Source organism: Chiloscyllium punctatum, chromosome 22 (assembly GCF_047496795.1).
Source record: "Chiloscyllium punctatum isolate Juve2018m chromosome 22, sChiPun1.3, whole genome shotgun sequence".
NCBI classification, from domain to species: domain Eukaryota; kingdom Metazoa; phylum Chordata; class Chondrichthyes; order Orectolobiformes; family Hemiscylliidae; genus Chiloscyllium; species Chiloscyllium punctatum.
Window position 1 is genome coordinate 18428448 of NC_092760.1, and position 17779 is coordinate 18446226.

Consider the following 17779-nt stretch of genomic DNA (forward strand, 5'->3'; position numbering starts at 1 on the left):
TTACAGGTGCACACTCACTGACATACACTCAGAGACACAAACACAGACTTACAGGTGCACACTCACTGACATACACTCAGAGACAAACACAGACTTACAGGTGCACACTCACTGACATACACTCAGACACAAACACAGACTTACAGGTGCACACTCACTGACATACACTCAGACACAAACACAGATTTACAGGTGCACACTCACAGACATACACTCAGAGACACACACACAGACCTACAGGTGCACACTCACTGACATACACTCAGAGACAAACACACACCTACAGGTGCACACTCACTGACATACACTCAGAGTCACAAACACACACCTACATGTGGATATTCACTGACATACACTCAGAGACACACATACAGACTTACAGGTGCACACTCAATGACATACACTCAGACACAAACACAGACTTACACGTGCACACTCACTGACATACACTCAGAGACACACACACAGACTTACAGGTGCACACTCAATGACATACACTCAGAGACAGACACACAGTCTTACAGGTACACACTCACTGACATACACTCAGACACAAACAAGACTTACAGGTGCACACTCACTGACATACACTCAGACACAAACACAGACTTTCAGGTGCACACTCACTGATATACACTCAGAGACAAACACAAACTTACAGGTGCACACTCACTGACATACTCTCAGAGAGACACACACAGACTTACAGGTGCACACTCACTGACATACACTCAGAGACAAACACAGACTTACAGGTGCACACTCACTGACATACTCTCAGAGAGACACACACAGACTTACAGGTGCACACTCACTGACAAACACTCAGAGGCACACACACAGACTTACAGGTGCACACTCACTGACATACACTCAGAGACACAAACACAGACTTACAGGTGCACACTCACTGACATACACTCAGAGACACAGACACAGACTTACAGGTGCACACTCACTGACATACACTCAGACACAAACACAGACTGACAGGTGCACACTCACTGACATACACTCAGACACAAACACAGACTTACAGGTTCACACTCACTGACATACACTCAGGCACTCACACACAGACTTACAGGTGCACACTCACTGACATACACTCAGACACAAACACAGATTTACAGGTGCACACTCACTGACAACACTCAGAGACACACACACAGACTGACAGGTGCACACTCACTGACATACACTCAGAGACACACACACAGACTGACAGGTGCACACTCACTGACATACACTCAGACACAAACACAGACTTACAGGTGCACACTCACTGACATACACTCAGAGATACAAACACAGACTTACAGGTGCACACTCACTGACATACACTCAGAGACAAACACAGATTTACAGGTGCACACTCACTGACATACACTCAGACACAAACACAGACTTACAGGTGCAAACTCACTGACATACACTCAGACACAAACACAGATTTACAGGTGCACACTCACTGACATACACTCAGACACAAACACAGACTGACAGGTGCACACTCACTGACATACACTCAGAGACAAACACAGACTTACAGGTGCACACTCACTGACATACACTCAGAGACACAAACACAGACTTACAGGTGCACACTCACTGACATACACTCAGAGACAAACACAGATTTACAGGTGCACACTCACTGACATACACTCAGACACAAACACAGACTTACAGGTGCAAACTCACTGACATACACTCAGACACAAACACAGATTTACAGGTGCACACTCACTGACATACACTCAGACACAAACACAGACTGACAGGTGCACACTCACTGACATACACTCAGAGACAAACACAGACTTACAGGTGCACACTCACTGACATACTCTCAGAGACACAAACACAGACTTACAGGTGCACACTCACTGACATACACTCAGAGACAAACACAGATTTACAGGTGCACACTCACTGACATACACTCAGACACAAACACAGACTTACAGGTGCAAACTCACTGACATACACTCAGACACAAACACAGATTTACAGATGCACACTCACTGACATACATTCAGACACAAACACAGACTTACAGGTGCACACTCACTGACATACACTCAGAGACACAAACACAGACTTACAGGTGCACACTCACTGACATACACTCAGACACAAACACAGACTTACAGGTGCACACTCACTGACATACACTCAGAGACAAACACACACCTACAGGTACACACTCACTGACATACACTCAGAGTCACAAACACACACCTACATGTGGACACTCACTGACATACACTCAGAGACACACATACAGACTTACACGTGCACACTCACTGACATACACTCAGAGACACACACACAGACTTACAGGTGCACACTCAATAACATACACTCAGAGACAGACCCACAGACTTACAGGTACACACTCACTGACATACACTCAGACACAAACAAGACTTACAGGTGCACACTCACTGACATACACTCAGACACAAACAAGACTTACAGGTGCACACTCACTGACATACACTCAGACACAAACACAGACTTACAGGTGCACACTCACTGATATACACTCAGAGACACAAACACAGACTTACAGGTGCACACTCACTGACATACACTCAGAGACACACACACAGACTTACAGGTGCACACTCACTGACATACACTCAGAGACAAACACAGATTTACAGGTGCACACTCACTGACATACACTCAGAGACACACACACAGACTTACAGGTGCACACTCACTGACATACACTCAGAGACAAACACAGATTTACAGGTGCACACTCACTGACATACACTCAGAGACACACACACAGACTTACAGGTGCACACTCACTGACATACACTCAGACACAAACACAGACTTACAGGTGCACACTCACTGACATACACTCAGAGACACACACACAGACTTACAGGTGCACACTCACTGACATACACTCAGAGACAAACACAGATTTACAGGTGCAAACTCACTGACATACACTCAGACACAAACGCAGATTTACAGGTGCACACTCACTGACATACACTCAGACACAAACACAGACTGACAGGTGCACACTCACTGACATACACTCAGAGACACAAACACAGACTTACAGGTGCACACTCACTGACATACACTCAGAGACAAACACAGATTTACAGGTGCACACTCACTGACATACACTCAGAGACACAAACACAGACTTACAGGTGCACACTCACTGACATACACTCAGAGACAAACACAGATTTACAGGTGCACACTCACTGACATACACTCAGACACAAACACAGATTTACAGATGCACACTCACTGACATACACTCAGAGACACACACAGACTTACAGGTGCACACTCACTGACATACACTCAGACACAAACACAGACTTACAGGTGCACACTCACTGACATACACTCAGAGACACAAACACAGACTTACAGGTGCACACTCACTGACATACACTCAGACACAAACACACACCTACAGGTGCACACTCACTGACATACACTCAGACACAAACACACACCTACAGGTGCACACTCACTGACATACACTCAGAGACACACACACAGACACATCCACATTCAAATTGTTTACTGACAGAAATTTGTCTGCAATTTAATTGCGATTGTTCCAACTTGTTGGTGCCTCTCAGTGTGGTATTTGGCCTGGGCTATGTCTGTGGTTGTATCTCCCGCTTCTGATTCTCAGTCTCAGAACCTGTTTGTTCCGTGGACCCCCCCCCCCCCCCGGTGTCCCACGTCCAGCTGCTGCCACCTGTTTCCCTTCACTCTCTCAGAGTCAGCCAGACTTGTGTGTTCATGCTGTGTGCTCATAGATACCTCTCTCTGAGCCTGGCGAGGGCTGGGTGACAGGCTCCGAGTTTGGGAGTGGTGCCAGGCCTCAGGCAGTGCCAGTCAGTGCCAGCTGATGCTGTTGTGGATGGCAGCCGTGGGCGGGGGATGTGTAGTGAGGGGACAGGACGAACTGGGGAGTGTGGATGTGAAAGGGGTCAAGCAGCCTGCCCATCCCAATGCAGCTGTGTTTCCGAACCGGAGCCAGGTTCCTGGGGAATGTCGCTGACTGACAGCAGCTGTTACAGGCTGCCCCGAGCTCCTGGACAGCAAAACAGGTGGAAGGGAAAACAGGCAGACCGCAAACAGGCAGACAGGAGACAGCCCCCATCCAGCTCAGACTGTAGGCAGAAGGCAGTGGGCAGGGCTGTGGGTACTGACTGGCCTCAGATCTCACTGGGAACACACGGTGCTCCGTGGTGTGACCCGATCACAGGTAACCAGGCAACCAGGGATCAATGCCAGGGCTGAGCCAATCACACAGCAGAGGTCCGGGGGCTGAGCGGATCCGACAATGACCACATCAAGGGCTGATGGTATCCCACCAATCGGCCCCTGGGCTGAGCCGACAGGAGCCGGGCTGGACCAAGGAACACACACAGAGCTCAGTGGATCACAGGGAGTACACACACGAGGTCAGGGTTCATCACAGGGAGCACACAGAAGGTCAGGGTTCATCACAGGGAGCACACAGAAGGTCAGGGTTCATCACAGGGAGCACACAGAAGGTCAGGGTTCATCACAGGGATCACACAGAAGGTCAGGGTTCATCACAGGGATCACACGGAAGGTCAGGGTTCATCACAGGGATCACACAGAAGGTCAGGGTTCATCACAGGGAGCACACAGAAGGTCAGGGTTCATCACAGGGAGCACACAGAAGGTCAGGGTTCATCACAGGGATCACACGGAAGGTCAGGGTTCATCACAGGGATCACACGGAAGGTCAGGCTGGCTCCCAGAGATCAGAGCCAGGCCTGAGGGAACCCCAGGGAGCAGACACCAGGCCAACGCTGACCTATAGGGATCAAGGACTAGACGGAGTAGGTCCCAAGGCAGGGATGCAAGGCAACCTCATTGGGGCTAATTAACAGGGAGGGATAGTGAGGGGGGGATGGGGACGGGGGTTGGAGGGTGAGGGATAGTGAGGGGGGAATGGGGACGGGGGTTGGGGGGTGAGGGATAGTGAGGGGGGAATGGGGACGGGGGTTGGGGGGTGAGGGATAGTGAGGGGGGAATGGGGACGGGGATTGGGGGGTGAGGGATAGTGAGGGGGGGATGGGGACGGGGGTTGGAGGGTGAGGGATAGTGAGGGGGGAATGGGGACGGGGGTTGGGGGGTGAGGGATAGTGAGGGGGGAATGGGGACGGGGGTTGGAGGGTGAGGGATAGTGAGGGGGGAATGGGGACGGGGGTTGGAGGGTGAGGGATAGTGAGGGGGGAATGGGGACGGGGGTTGGGGGTGAGGGATAGTGAGGGGGGAATGGGGACGGGGGTTGGGGGGTGAGGGATAGTGAGGGGGGAATGGGGATCGGGGATTGGAGGGTGAGGGATGGTGAGGGGGGAATGGGGATCGGGAATTGGGGGGTGAGGGATGGTGAGGGGGGAATGGGGATCGGGAATTGGGGGGTGAGGGATGGTGAGGGGGGAATGGGGATCGGGGATTGGGGGGTGAGGGATAGTGAGGGGGGGATGGGGACGGGGGTTGGAGGGTGAGGGATAGTGAGGGGGGGATGGGGATGGGGGATTGGGGGGTGAGGGATAGTGAGGGGGGAATGGGGACGGGGGTTGGGGGGTGAGGGATAGTGAGGGGGGAATGGGGACGGGGGTTGGGGGGTGAGGGATAGTGAGGGGGGATGGGGACGGGGGTTGGGGGGTGAGGGATAGTCAGGGGGGAATGGGGACGGGGGTTGGAGGGTGAGGGATAGTGAGGGGGGAATGGGGATCGGGGATTGGGGATCGGGGATTGGGGGGTGAGGGATAGTGAGGGGGGAATGGGGACGGGGTTTGGGGGGTGAGGGATGGTGAGGGGGGAATGGGGATCGGGGATTGGGGGGTGAGGGATAGTGAGGGGGGAATGGGGACGGGGTTTGGGGGGTGAGGGATGGTGAGGGGGGAATGGGGACGGGGATTGGGGGGTGAGGGATAGTCAGGGGGGAATGGGGATCGGGGATTGGGGGGTGAGGGATAGTGAGGGGGGGATGGGGACGGGGATTGGGGGGTGAGGGATAGTGAGGGTGGAATGGGGACAGGGTTGGAGGGTGAGGGATAGTGAGGGGGGAATGGGGACGGGGTTTGGAGGGTGAGGTATAGTGAGGGGGGGATGGGGACGGGGTTTGGAGGGTGAGGGATAGTGAGGGGGGAATGGGGATCGGGGATTGGGGATCGGGGATTGGGGGGTGATGGATAGTGAGGGGGGAATGGGGACGGGGTTTGGAGGGTGAGGGATGGTGAGGGGGGAATGGGGACGGGGGTTGGGGGGTGATGGATAGTGAGGGGGGAATGGGGATGGGGTTTGGGGGGTGAGGGATAGTGAGGGGGGAATGGGGACGGGGTTTGGAGGGTGAGGGATAGTGAGGGGGGAATGGGGACGGGGTTTGGGGGGTGAGGGATAGTGAGGGGGGAATGGGGATCGGGGATTGGGGGGTGAGGGATAGTGAGGGGGGAATGGGGACGGAGTTTGGAGGGTGAGGGATAGTGAGAGGGGAATATGGATGGGGTTTGGAGGGTGGGGTATGGAGAGGGGTAAATTGGACGGGGATTGGAGAGTGAGGGTTGGTGAGGGGGGAATGGGGACGGGGTTTGGAGGGTGAGGGATGGAGAGGGGTGAATGGGGACGGGGTTGGGAGGGTGAGGGATGGTGACGGGTGAGTGGGGGGGGTTTGGAGGGTGAGGGATGGTGAGGGGGGAATGGGGACGGGGTTGGAGGGTGAGGGATGGTGAGGGGTGAATGGGGACGGGATTTGGAGGGTGAGGGATGGTGAGGGGTGAATGGGGACAGGATTTGGAGGGTGAGGGATGGTGAGGGGTGAATGGGGACGGGATTTGGAGGGTGAGGGATGGTGAGGGGGGAATGGGGACGGGGTTGGAGGGTGAGGGATGGTGATGGGTGAGTGGGGGGGGTTTGGAGGGTGAGGGATGGAGAGGGGTGAATGGGGACGGGATTTGGAGGGTGAGGGATGGTGAGGGGGGAATGGGGACGGGGTTTGGAGGGTGAGGGATGGTGAGGGGGGAATGGGGACGGGGTTTGGAGGGTGAGGGATGGTGAGGGGGGAATGGGGACGGGATTTGGAGGGTGAGGGATGGTGAGGGGTGAATGGGGACGGGGTTGGGAGGGTGAGGGATAGTGAGGGGGGAATGGGGACGGGGTTTGGAGGGTGAGGGATGGAGAGGGGTGAATGGGGACGGGATTTGGAGGGTGAGGGATGGGTATTTAGATGAGGGGTGTTTGGGGGGAGATGGTGTGAGGTTGGGGAAGATGTGGGGAAGTTGTGGGGAGATGAGGGGAGGTAGGGGAGAGATGGGTGAGTTTGGGTGGGAGATGGGGGGAGGTTTGGGGGAGATGGAGGAGGTTGGGGGAGATGAGGGAAGACTGGGGGGATGGGGAGGTTGGAGGGAGTTGGAGGAGGTTGGAGGGAGATGGGGGAGGTTGGGGGGAGATGGGGGAGGTTGGAGGAGATGGGGAGGTTGGGGGAGATGGGTATGTTGGGGGAGAATGGGTGGGAGTTTGGGAGGGAGATGGGGTGAGGATGGGGGAGATGGGGGAGGTTGGGGGGAGATGAGGGTAGGTTGGGGGAGATGGGGGTACATTGGGGAGAGATGGGGAGGTTGGGGGAGATGGGGAGGTTGGGGGGAGATGGAGAGATTTTGGGAGGGAGATGGGCGGAGGTTGGGGGAGATGGGGGAGGTTGGGGAGGTTGGGGGAGATGGTGGAGGTTGGGGGAGATGGGGAGGTTGGGGAGATGGGGAGGTTGGGGAGATGGGGAAGTTGGGGGGAAATGGGGGAGCTTGGGGGGAGATGGAGGGAGTTTGGGAGAGAGATGGGGAGGTTGGGGGGAGATGGGGAGGTTGGGGGAGATGGGGAGGATGGTGGGAGAAAGGGGGGTGGTTGGGGTAGATGGAGGTAGTTGGGGGAGATGGGGGCATGTTGGAGGGAGATGGGGGGAGGCTGGGGGGAGATGGGGAGGTTGGGGGAGATGGAGGTTGGAGGGAGATGGGGATGTTGGGAGAGATGGAGGGAGTTTGGGAGGGAGATGGGGGGAGGTTGAAGGAGATGGGGGATGTTAGGGGGAGATGGGGGTAGGTTGGGGGAGATGGGGAGGTTGGGGGAGATGGGGAGGTTGGGGGAGATGGGGGTAGGTTGGGGGAGATGGGGAGTTTGGGGTGAGATGGGGGAGTTTGGGAGGGAGATGGGGAGGTTGGGGGAGATGGGGGAGGTTGGGGGAGATGGGGAGGTTGGGGGAGATGGGGGTAGGTTGGGGGAGATGGGGAGTTTGGGGTGAGATGGGGGAGTTTGGGAGGGAGATGGGGAGGTTGGGGGAGATGGGGAGGTTGGGGGAGATGGGGGAGGTTGGGGGAGATGGGGGAGGTTGGGGGGAGATGGGGGAGTTTGGGAGGGAGATGGGGAGGTTGGGGGGAGATGGGGAGGTTGGGGGAGATGGGGGAGGTTGGGGGAGATGGGGGAGGTTGGGGGAGATGGGGAGTTTGGGGGAGATGGGGAGTTTGGGGTGAGATGGGGGAGTTTGGGAGGGAGATGGGGAGGTTGGGGGAGATGGGGGATGTTGGGGGAGATGGGGAGGTTGGGGGGAGATGGGGAGGTTGGGGGGGAGATGGGGGAGGTTGGGGGGGAAAATGGGGGGAGGTTGGGGGAGATTGGGGAGTTTGGGGGAGATGGGGAGTTTGGGAGGGAGATGGGGGAGGTTGGGGGAGATTGGGGAGTTTGGGGGAGATGGGGAGTTTGGGAGGGAGATGCGGGGAGGTTGGGGGAGATTGGGGAGGTTAGGGGAGATGGGGGAGGTTAGGGGAGATGGGGGTAGGTTGGGGGAGATAGGGAGTTTGGGGTGAGATGGGGGAGTTTGGGAGGGAGATGGGGAGGTTGGGGGAGATGTGGAGGTTGGGGGGAGATGGGAGGAGGTTAGGGGGAGATAGGGAGAAGTTGAGGGGGAGATGAGGGGAGTTTGGGGTGATGGGGAGGTTGGGAGGAGATGGAGGAGGTTGGGGGAGATGGGGAGGATGGTGGGAGAAAGGGGGAAGTTGGGGTAGATGTAGGTAGTTGGGGGAGATGGGGGTATGTTGGAGGGAGATGGGGGGAGGTTGGGGGGAGATGGGGGAGGTTGGGGGAGATGGAGGTTGGGGGGAGATGGGGAGGTTGGGGGAGATGGAGTGAGTTTGGGAGGGAGATGGGGGTATGTTGGAGGGAGATGGGGGAGGCTGGGGGGAGATGGGGAGGTTGGGGGAGATGGAGGTTGGGGGAGATGGGGATGTTGGGAGAGATGGAGGGAGTTTGGGAGGGAGATGGGGGGAGGTTGAAGGAGATGGGGGAGGTTGGGGGGAGATGGGGAGGTTGGGGGAGATGGAGGGAGTTTGGGGGAGATGGGGAGTTTGGGAGGGAGATGGGGGGAGGTTGGGGGAGATTGGGGAGTTTGGGGGAGATGGGGAGTTTGGGAGGGAGATGGGGGGAGGTTGAAGGAGATGGGGGAGGTTAGGGGGGAGATGGGGTGAGGTTAGGGGTGAAATGACGGGAGGTTGCGGGGATTTGAGGGAGGTTGGGGAGGTTGGGGGGAGATAGGGGAGGTTGGGGGAGATGGGGAGGTTGGGGGGAGATAGGGGAGGTTGGGGGAGATGGGGAGGTTGGGGGGAGATGGGGAGGTTAGGGGGGAAATGGGGGGAGGTTGGGGGTATATAGGGGAGGTTGGGGCGAGATGGGGGAGGTTGGGGGGAGATGGGGAGGTTGGGGGGGAGATGGGGGGTTTGGGGGAGATGGGGGAGGTTGGGGGGGGATGAGGGGGAGGTTGGGGGAGATGAGGGGAGGTTGGGGAGAGATGGGGAGGTTGGGGGGGAGATGGGGGAGTTTGGGAGGGAGATGGGTGGTTGGGGGAGATGGGGGAGGTTGGGGGAGATTGGGGTAGGTTGGGGGAGATGCAGGAGGTTGAGGGTGATGAGGGGAGGTTGGGGGGAGATGGGGGTAGGTTGGGGTCAGATGGGGTGAGGTTGGAGGGGTGATGGTGGAGGTTGGAGGGGTGAGGGGTGAGGGGAGGTTGGGGGAGATGGGGGAGGTTGGGGGAGATGGGGAGATGGGGAGGTTGGGGCGAGATGGGGAGGTTGGGGGGATGGGGAGGTTGGAGGAGATGAGGGAGGGTGGTGGGAGATTGGGGGAGGTTGGGGGGAGATGGGGGAGGTTGGGGGGTGATGGGGGAGGTTGGGGGGTGATGGGGGAGGTTGGGGGGAGATGGGGGAGGTTGGGGGGAGATGGGGGGAGGTTGGGGAGATGGGGGAGGTTGGAGGGAGATGGGGGGAGGTTGGGGGGTGATGGGGGGAGGTTGGGGGGAGATGGGGGAGGTTGGGGGGTGATGGGGGGAGGTTGGGGGGAGATGGGGAGGTTGGGGGGTGATGGGGGAGGTTGGGGGGAGATGGGGGAGGTTGGGGGGAGATGGGGGAGGTTGGGGGGTGATGGGGGGAGGTTGGGGGGAGATGGGGGGAGGTTGGGGGGAGATGGGGGGAGGTTGGGGGAGATGGGGGGAGGTTGGGGGAGATGGGGGAGGTTGGAGGGAGATGGGGGGAGGTTGGGGGAGATGGGGGGAGGTTGGGGGAGATGGGGAGGTTGGAGGGAGATGGGGGGAGGTTGGGGGAGATGGGGGAGGTTGGGGGGTGATGGGGGGAGGTTGGGGGGAGATGGGGGAGGTTGGGGGGAGATGGGGAGGTTGGGGGGTGATGGGGGAGGTTGGGGGGAGATGGGGAAGTTGGGGGGAAATGGGGGAGGTTGGGGGGAGATGGGGGAGGTTGGGGGTGATGGGGGAGGTTGGGGGGAGATGGGGGAGGTTGGGGGGAGATGGGGGAGGTTGGGGGGTGATGGGGAGGTTGGGGGGAGATGGGGGAAGTTGGGGGGAGATGGGGAGGTTGGGGGAGGTTAGGAGGGAGATGGGGAGGTTGTGGGAGATGGGGGATGTTGGGAGGGAGATGGGGTGAGTTTAGGGGGGAGATGAGGCGAGGTTGGGAGGAGGTTAGGGAGGTTGGGGGGAGATGGGGGAGGTTGGGGGAAAGGGTGAGGTTGGGGGGAGATGGAGGATGTTGGGGAGATGAGGGAGGTTGGGGGAGATTGGGGGAGGTTGAAGGGAGATGGGGAGGTTGGAGGGGTGATGGGGAGGTTGGGGGAGGTGGGGGAGGTGGGGGAGGTTGGGAGGGAGATGGGTTGAGTTTAGGGGGGAGATTAGGGGAGTTTGGGGGGAGGTTAGGGAGGTTGGGGGGAGATGGGGAGTTTGGGGGGAGATGAGGGGTGGTTGAGGGGAGATCGGGAGGTTGGAGGGAGATGGGGGAGGTGGAGGGAGGTTGGATGGGTGATGGGGAGATTGGGGGAGATGAGGGAGGTTGGGGGGAGATGAGGGAGGTTGGGGGGGAGTAGGGGAGTTTGGGGAGAGATGAGGGGAGGTTGGGGGGAGATGGGGTGGTTGGGGAGATGAGGGGAGGTTGGGGGGAGATGAGGGAGGTTGGGGGAGATGGGCCACAGGTTGGAGGGGAGATGGGGGAGGTTGGAGGGAGATGAGGAGTGTTTGGAGGGAGATGAGGGGAGGTGGAGGGAGGTTGGAGGGGAGATGGGGTGGTTGGGGGGAAGTTGGAGGGGTGATAGTGGAGGTTGGAGGGAGATGGGGAGGTTGGGGGAGGTGGGGGAGGTTGGGAGGGAGATGGGTTGAGTTTAGGGGGGAGATTAGGGGAGGTTGGGGGGAGGTTAGGGAGGTTGGAGGGGAGATAGGGGAGGTTGGGGGGAGATGGGGTAGTTGGGCAGATGAGGGGAGGTTGGGGGAGATTGGGGGAGGTTGAAGGGAGATGGGGAGGTTGGAGGGGTGATGGGGAGGTTGGGGGAGGTGGGGAGGTTGGGGGGGAGATGGGGAGGTTGGGGGGAGATGGGGGAGGTTGGGGGGAGATGGGGTAGTTGGGGAGATGAGGGGAGGTTGGGGGGAGATGGGGAGGTTGGGGGAGGTTGGGGGGAGATGGGGGAGGTTGGGGGGAGATGGGGTAGTTGGGGAGATGAGGGGAGGTTGGGGGGAGATGGGGGAGGTTGGGGGGAGATGGGGGAGGTTGGGGGGAGATGGGGGAGGTTGGGGGGAGATGGGGTAGTTGGGGAGATGAGGGGAGGTTGGGGGGAGATGGGGAGGTTGGGGGAGGTGGGGGAGGTTGGGGGGAGATGGGGGAGGTTGGGGGAGATGGGGAGGTTGGGGGGGAGATGGGGAGGTTGGGGGGAGATGGGGAGGTTGGGGGGGAGATGGGGGAGGTTGGGGGGAGATGGGGAGGTTGGGGGGAGATGGGGGAGGTTGGGGGAGATGGGGGAGGTTGGGGGGAGATGGGGAGGTTGGGGGGAGATGGGGAGGTTGGGGGGGAGATGGGGGAGGTTGGGGGGAGATGGGGAGGTTGGGGGGAGATGGGGGGTTTGGGAGAGATGGGGAGGTTGGGGGGGAACTGGGGAGGTTGGGGGGGAGATGGGGAGGTTGGGGGGAGATGGGGAGGTTGGGGGGAGATGGGGAGGTTGGGGGGAGATGGGGAGGTTGGGGGAGGTGGGGAGGTTGGGGGGAGATGGGGAGGTTGGGGGGAGATGGGGGAGGTTGGGGGGGAGATGGGGAGGTTGGGGGTGATGGGGAAGTTGGGGGAGGTGGGGAGTTTGGGGGGAGATGGGGAGGTTGGGGGAGATGGGGGAGGTTGGGGGGGAGATGGGGAGGTTGGGGGGAGATGGGGAGGTTGGGGGAGATTGGGGGAGGTTGAAGGGAGATGGGGAGGTTGGAGGGGTGATGGGGAGGTTGGGGGGAGATGGGGGGAGGTTGGGGGAGGTGGGGAGGTTGGGGGGAGATGGGGAGGTTGGGGGGAGATGGGGAGGTTGGGGGGAGATGGGGGAGGTTGGGGGGGAGATGGGGAGGTTGGGGGGAGATGGGGAGGTTGGGGGGAGATGGGGGAGGTTGGGGGGAGATGGGGGAGGTTGGGGGGAGATGGGGGAGGTTGGGGGGGAGATGGGGAGGTTGGGGGGAGATGGGGAGGTTGGGGGGGAGATGGGGGAGGTTGGGGGGGAGATGGGGGAGGTTGGGGGGGAGATGGGGAGGTTGGGGGGAGATGGGGAGGTTGGGGGGAGATGGGGAGGTTGGGGGGAGATGGGGAGGTTGGGGGGAGATGGGGAGGTTGGGGGGGAGATGGGGAGGTTGGGGGGAGATGGGGAGGTTGGGGGGAGATGGGGGAGGTTGGGGGGAGATGGGGAGGTTGGGGGGAGATGGGGAGGTTGGGGGGAGATGGGGAGGTTGGGGGGGAGATGGGGAGGTTGGGGGGAGATGGGGAGGTTGGGGGGAGATGGGGGAGGTTGGGGGGAGATGGGGGAGGTTGGGGGGAGATGGGGGAGGTTGGAGGTTGAGGGGGAGAGCTGAGTTTGGAGGGTGATCTCTTTCTGCCTGTGTCTCTTTGTGCTCAGTTCCTTGCTGGTGGTCTGCTCATTGATGAGAGGAACACGGTCAGTCTGATGGACGAGGAGTTAGCATCAACACGAGCAGCTCCCATCTTCCTCAACATCATGAACACCCAGTTCCCTAAGAACCGTGCTGCCCTCGGGAAAATGCTGCAAGAGATTCCAAGTTCGGGAGAAACCTTTGAAATGGACATCTTTGAACAATTACTGCTGGCCTCAGTGTACACGGCACATCAGGGTCACACCAGTGATCAGACGGATCGGCAACTCTGGGGAGATCTCTTCTGCTCACTCGTGGCTCCCCTGATCCGGGATCTCTCTGGCAAGTTGGTTCGGTGCTGATCTCACAGGTCCCAGTCGGCTGTGACCCAGTCACATGCCCTTCCTGATCAATTTGGTTTGGACTCACTGCAAACAGGACTGAATGTAAAAAGGGGTATGTCCTGGTCCCACAGAATCTCCAGGATTACGTCGTCCTAATGAGACACAGCACAGCCTGCCTTCACCAGACACATTGAGGAGTCAAATCCCACAAATCACAATCTTCGCCCTGTACAATCACCGACCAACTCAAATCCAAAATCCACACTCCCTCTAGCTCACAGCACAAAGTGTTCTTCCTCAACACTCCCTCCCTGTGAGGGAACACTCTCCCAGTGAGGGAACACTGTCCCAGTGAGGGAACACTGTCCCAGTGAGGGAACATTCTCCCAGTGAGGGAACACTGTCCGAGTGAGGGAAGACTGTCCCAGTGAGGGAACAGTCTCCCGGTGAGGGAACACTGTCCCAGTGAGGGAACACTCTCCCAGTGAGGGAACACTCTCCCAGTGAGGGAACATTCTCCCAGTGAGGGAACACTGTCCCACTGAGGGAACATTCTCCCAGTGAGGGAACACTCTCCCAGTGAGGGAACATTCTCCCAGTGAGGGAACACTGTCCCAGTGAGGGAACACTCTCCCAGTGAGGGAACATTCTCCCAGTGAGGGAACACTCTCCCAGTGAGGGAACATTCTCCCAGTGAGGGAACACTGTCCCTGTGAGGGAACACTCTCCCAGTGAGGGAACATTCTCCCAGTGAGGGAACATTCTCCCAGTGAGGGAACACTCTCCCAGTGAGGGAACATTCTCCCAGTGAGGGAACACTGTCCCTGTGAGGGAACACTCTCCCAGTGAGGGAACATTCTCCCAGTGAGGGAACACTCTCCCAGTGAGGGAACACTCTCCCAGTGAGGGAACATTCTCCCAGTGAGGGAACACTGTCCCTGTGAGGGAATACTCTCCCAGTGAGGGAACATTCTCCCAGTGAGGGAACACTGTCCCAGTGAGGGAACACTCTCCCAGTGAGGGAACATTCTCCCAGTGAGGGAACACTGTCCCTGTGAGGGAACACTCTCCCAGGGAGGGAACATTCTCCCAGTGAGGGAACACTGTCCCAGTGAGGGAACATTCTCCCAGTGAGGGAACATTCTCCCGGTGAGGGAACACTGTCCCAGTGAGGGAACATTCTCCCAGTGAGGGACCACTCTCCCAGTGAGGGAACACTGTCCCAGTGAGGGAACATTCTCCCAGTGAGGGAACACTGGCCCTGTGAGGGAACACTCTCCCAGTGAGGGAACACTCTCCCAGTGAGGGAACATTCTACCAGTGAGGGAACACTGTCCCAGTGAGGGAACACTCTCCCAGTGAGGGAACATTCTCCCAGTGAGGGAACATTCTCCCAGTGAGGGAACACTGTCCCAGTGAGGGAACATTCTCCCAGTGAGGGAACACTGTCCCAGTGAGGGAACATTCTCTCAATGAGGGAACACTGTCCCATTGAGGGAACACTCTACCAGTGAGGGAACATTCTCCCAGTGAGGGAACACTGTCCCTTTGAGGGAACACTGTCCCAGTGAGGGAACATTCTCCCAGTGAGGGAACACTGTCCCTGTGAGGGAACACTCTCCCAGTGAGGGAACATTCTCCCAGTGAGGGAACTCTCTCCCAGTGAGGGAACACTGTCCCAGTGAGGGAACTCTCTCCCGGTGAGGGAACACTCTCCCGGTGAGGGAACATTCTCCCAGTGAGGGAACACTCTCCCAGTGAGGGAACATTCTCCCAGTGAGGGAACACTCTCCCAGTGAGGGAACATTCTCCCAGTGAGGGAACACTGTCCCTGTGAGGGAACACTCTCCCAGTGAGGGAACACTGTCCCAGTGAGGGAACACTGTCCCAGTGAGGGAACATTCTCCCAGTGAGGGAACACTCTCCCAGTGAGGGAACACTCTCCCAGTGAGGGAACATTCTCCCAGTGAGGGAACACTGTCCCTGTGAGGGAACATTCTCCCAGTGAGGGAACACTCTTCCAGGGAGGGAACATTCTCCCAGTGAGGGAACACTGTCCCAGTGAGGGAACATTCTCCCGGTGAGGGAACACACTCCCAGTGAGGGAACATTCTCCCAGTGAGGGAACACTGTCCCAGTGAGGGAACATTCTCCCAGTGAGGGAACATTCTCCCAGTGAGGGAACACTGTCCCTGTGAGGGAACATTCTCCCAGTGAGGGAACACTGTCCCAGTGAGGGAACATTCTCCCAGTGAGGGAACATTCTCCCAGTGAGGGAACACTGTCCCTGTGAGGGAACACTCTCCCAGTGTGGGAACACTGTCCCAGTGAGGGAACACTCTCCCAGTGAGGGAACATTCTCCCAGTGAGGGAACACTGTCCCTGTGAGGGAAAACTCTCCCAGTGAGGGAACATTCTCCCAGTGAGGGAACACTGTCCCTTTGAGGGAACACTCTCCCAGTGAGGGAACATTCTCCCAGTGAGGGAACACTGTCCCAGTGAGGGAACACTCTCCCAGTGAGGGAACATTCTCCCAGTGAGGGAACACTGTCCCTGTGAGGGAACACTCTCCCAGGGAGGGAACATTCTCCCAGTGAGGGAACACTGTCCCAGTGAGGGAACATTCTCCCAGTGAGGGAACATTCTCCCGGTGAGGGAACACTGTCCCAGTGAGGGAACATTCTCCCAGTGAGGGACCACTCTCCCAGTGAGGGAACACTGTCCCAGTGAGGGAACACTGTCCCAGTGAGGGAACTCTCTCCCAGTGAGGGAACACTGTCCCAGTGAGGGAACTCTCTCCCAGTGAGGGAACACTGTCCCAGTGAGGGAACACTCTCCCTGTGAGGGAACACTCTCGCGGTGAGGGAGCACTCTCCCAGTGAGGGAACACTGTCCCAGTGAGGGAACACTCTCCCGGTGAGGGAACACAGTCCCAGTGAGGGAACACTCTCCCAGTGAGGGAACACTGTCCCAGTGACGGAACATTCTCCCAGTGAGGGAATACGGTACCAGTGAGGGAACACTGTCCCAGTGAGGGCACACTGTCCCAGTGAGGGAACATTCTCCCAGTGAGGGAACACTGTCCCAGTGAGGGAACATTCTCCCAGTGAGGGAACACGGTACCAGTGAGGGAACACTGTCCCAGTGTGGGAACACTGTCCCAGTGAGGGAACATTCTCCAAGTGAGGGAACACTGTCCCAGTGAGGGAACACTGTCCCAGTGAGGGAACACGCTCCCGGTGAGGGAACACTGTCCCAGTGAGGGAACACTGTCCCAGTGAGGGAACACTCTCCCGGTGAGGGAACACTGTCCCAGTGTGGGAACACTGTTCCAGTGAGGGAACATTCTCCAAGTGAGGGAACACTGTCCCAGTGAGGGAACACTCTCCCAGTGAGGGAACATTCTCCCAGTGAGGGAACACTGTCCCAGTGAGGGAACACTCTCCCAGTGAGGGAACACTCTCCCGGTGAGGGAACACTCTCCCAGTGAGGGAACACTGTCCCAGTGAGGGAACACTGTCCCAGTGAGGGAACATTCTCCCAGTGAGGGAACACTCTCCCAGTGAGGGAACATTCTCCCAGTGAGGGATCATTCTCCCAGTGAGGGAACACTGTCCCAGTGAGGGAACACTCTCCCAGTGAGGGAACACTCTCCCAGGGAGGGAACATTCTCCCAGTGAGGGAACACTGTCCCAGTGAGGGAACATTCTCCCGGTGAGGGAACACTCTCCCAGTGAGGGAACACTCTCCCAGGGAGGGAACATTCTCCCAGTGAGGGAACACTGTCCCAGTGAGGGAACATTCTCCCGGTGAGGGAACACTCTCCCAGTGAGGGAACATTCTCCCAGTGAGGGAACACTGTCCCAGTGAGGGAACATTCTCCCAGTGAGGGAACATTCTCCCAGTGAGGGAACACTGTCCCTGTGAGGGAACATTCTCCCAGTGAGGGAACATTCTCCCAGTGAGG

At 58.3% G+C, this 17779-nt stretch overlaps 1 protein-coding gene across 1 annotated transcript in view; it reads left to right on the forward strand.

Moving 5' to 3' along the window:
• The window catches only part of LOC140493348 (protein FAM180A-like), a 307570-nt gene extending 292114 nt beyond the window's left edge, over nt 1-15456 (forward strand). The window contains exon 3 of the mRNA XM_072591750.1: nt 13495-15456. Coding sequence (XP_072447851.1) covers nt 13495-13830 — 336 coding nt within the window. The 3' untranslated portion in view covers nt 13831-15456. The remainder of the gene's footprint in view (nt 1-13494) is intronic.
• The last annotated feature ends 2323 nt before the right edge of the window (nt 15457-17779 follow it).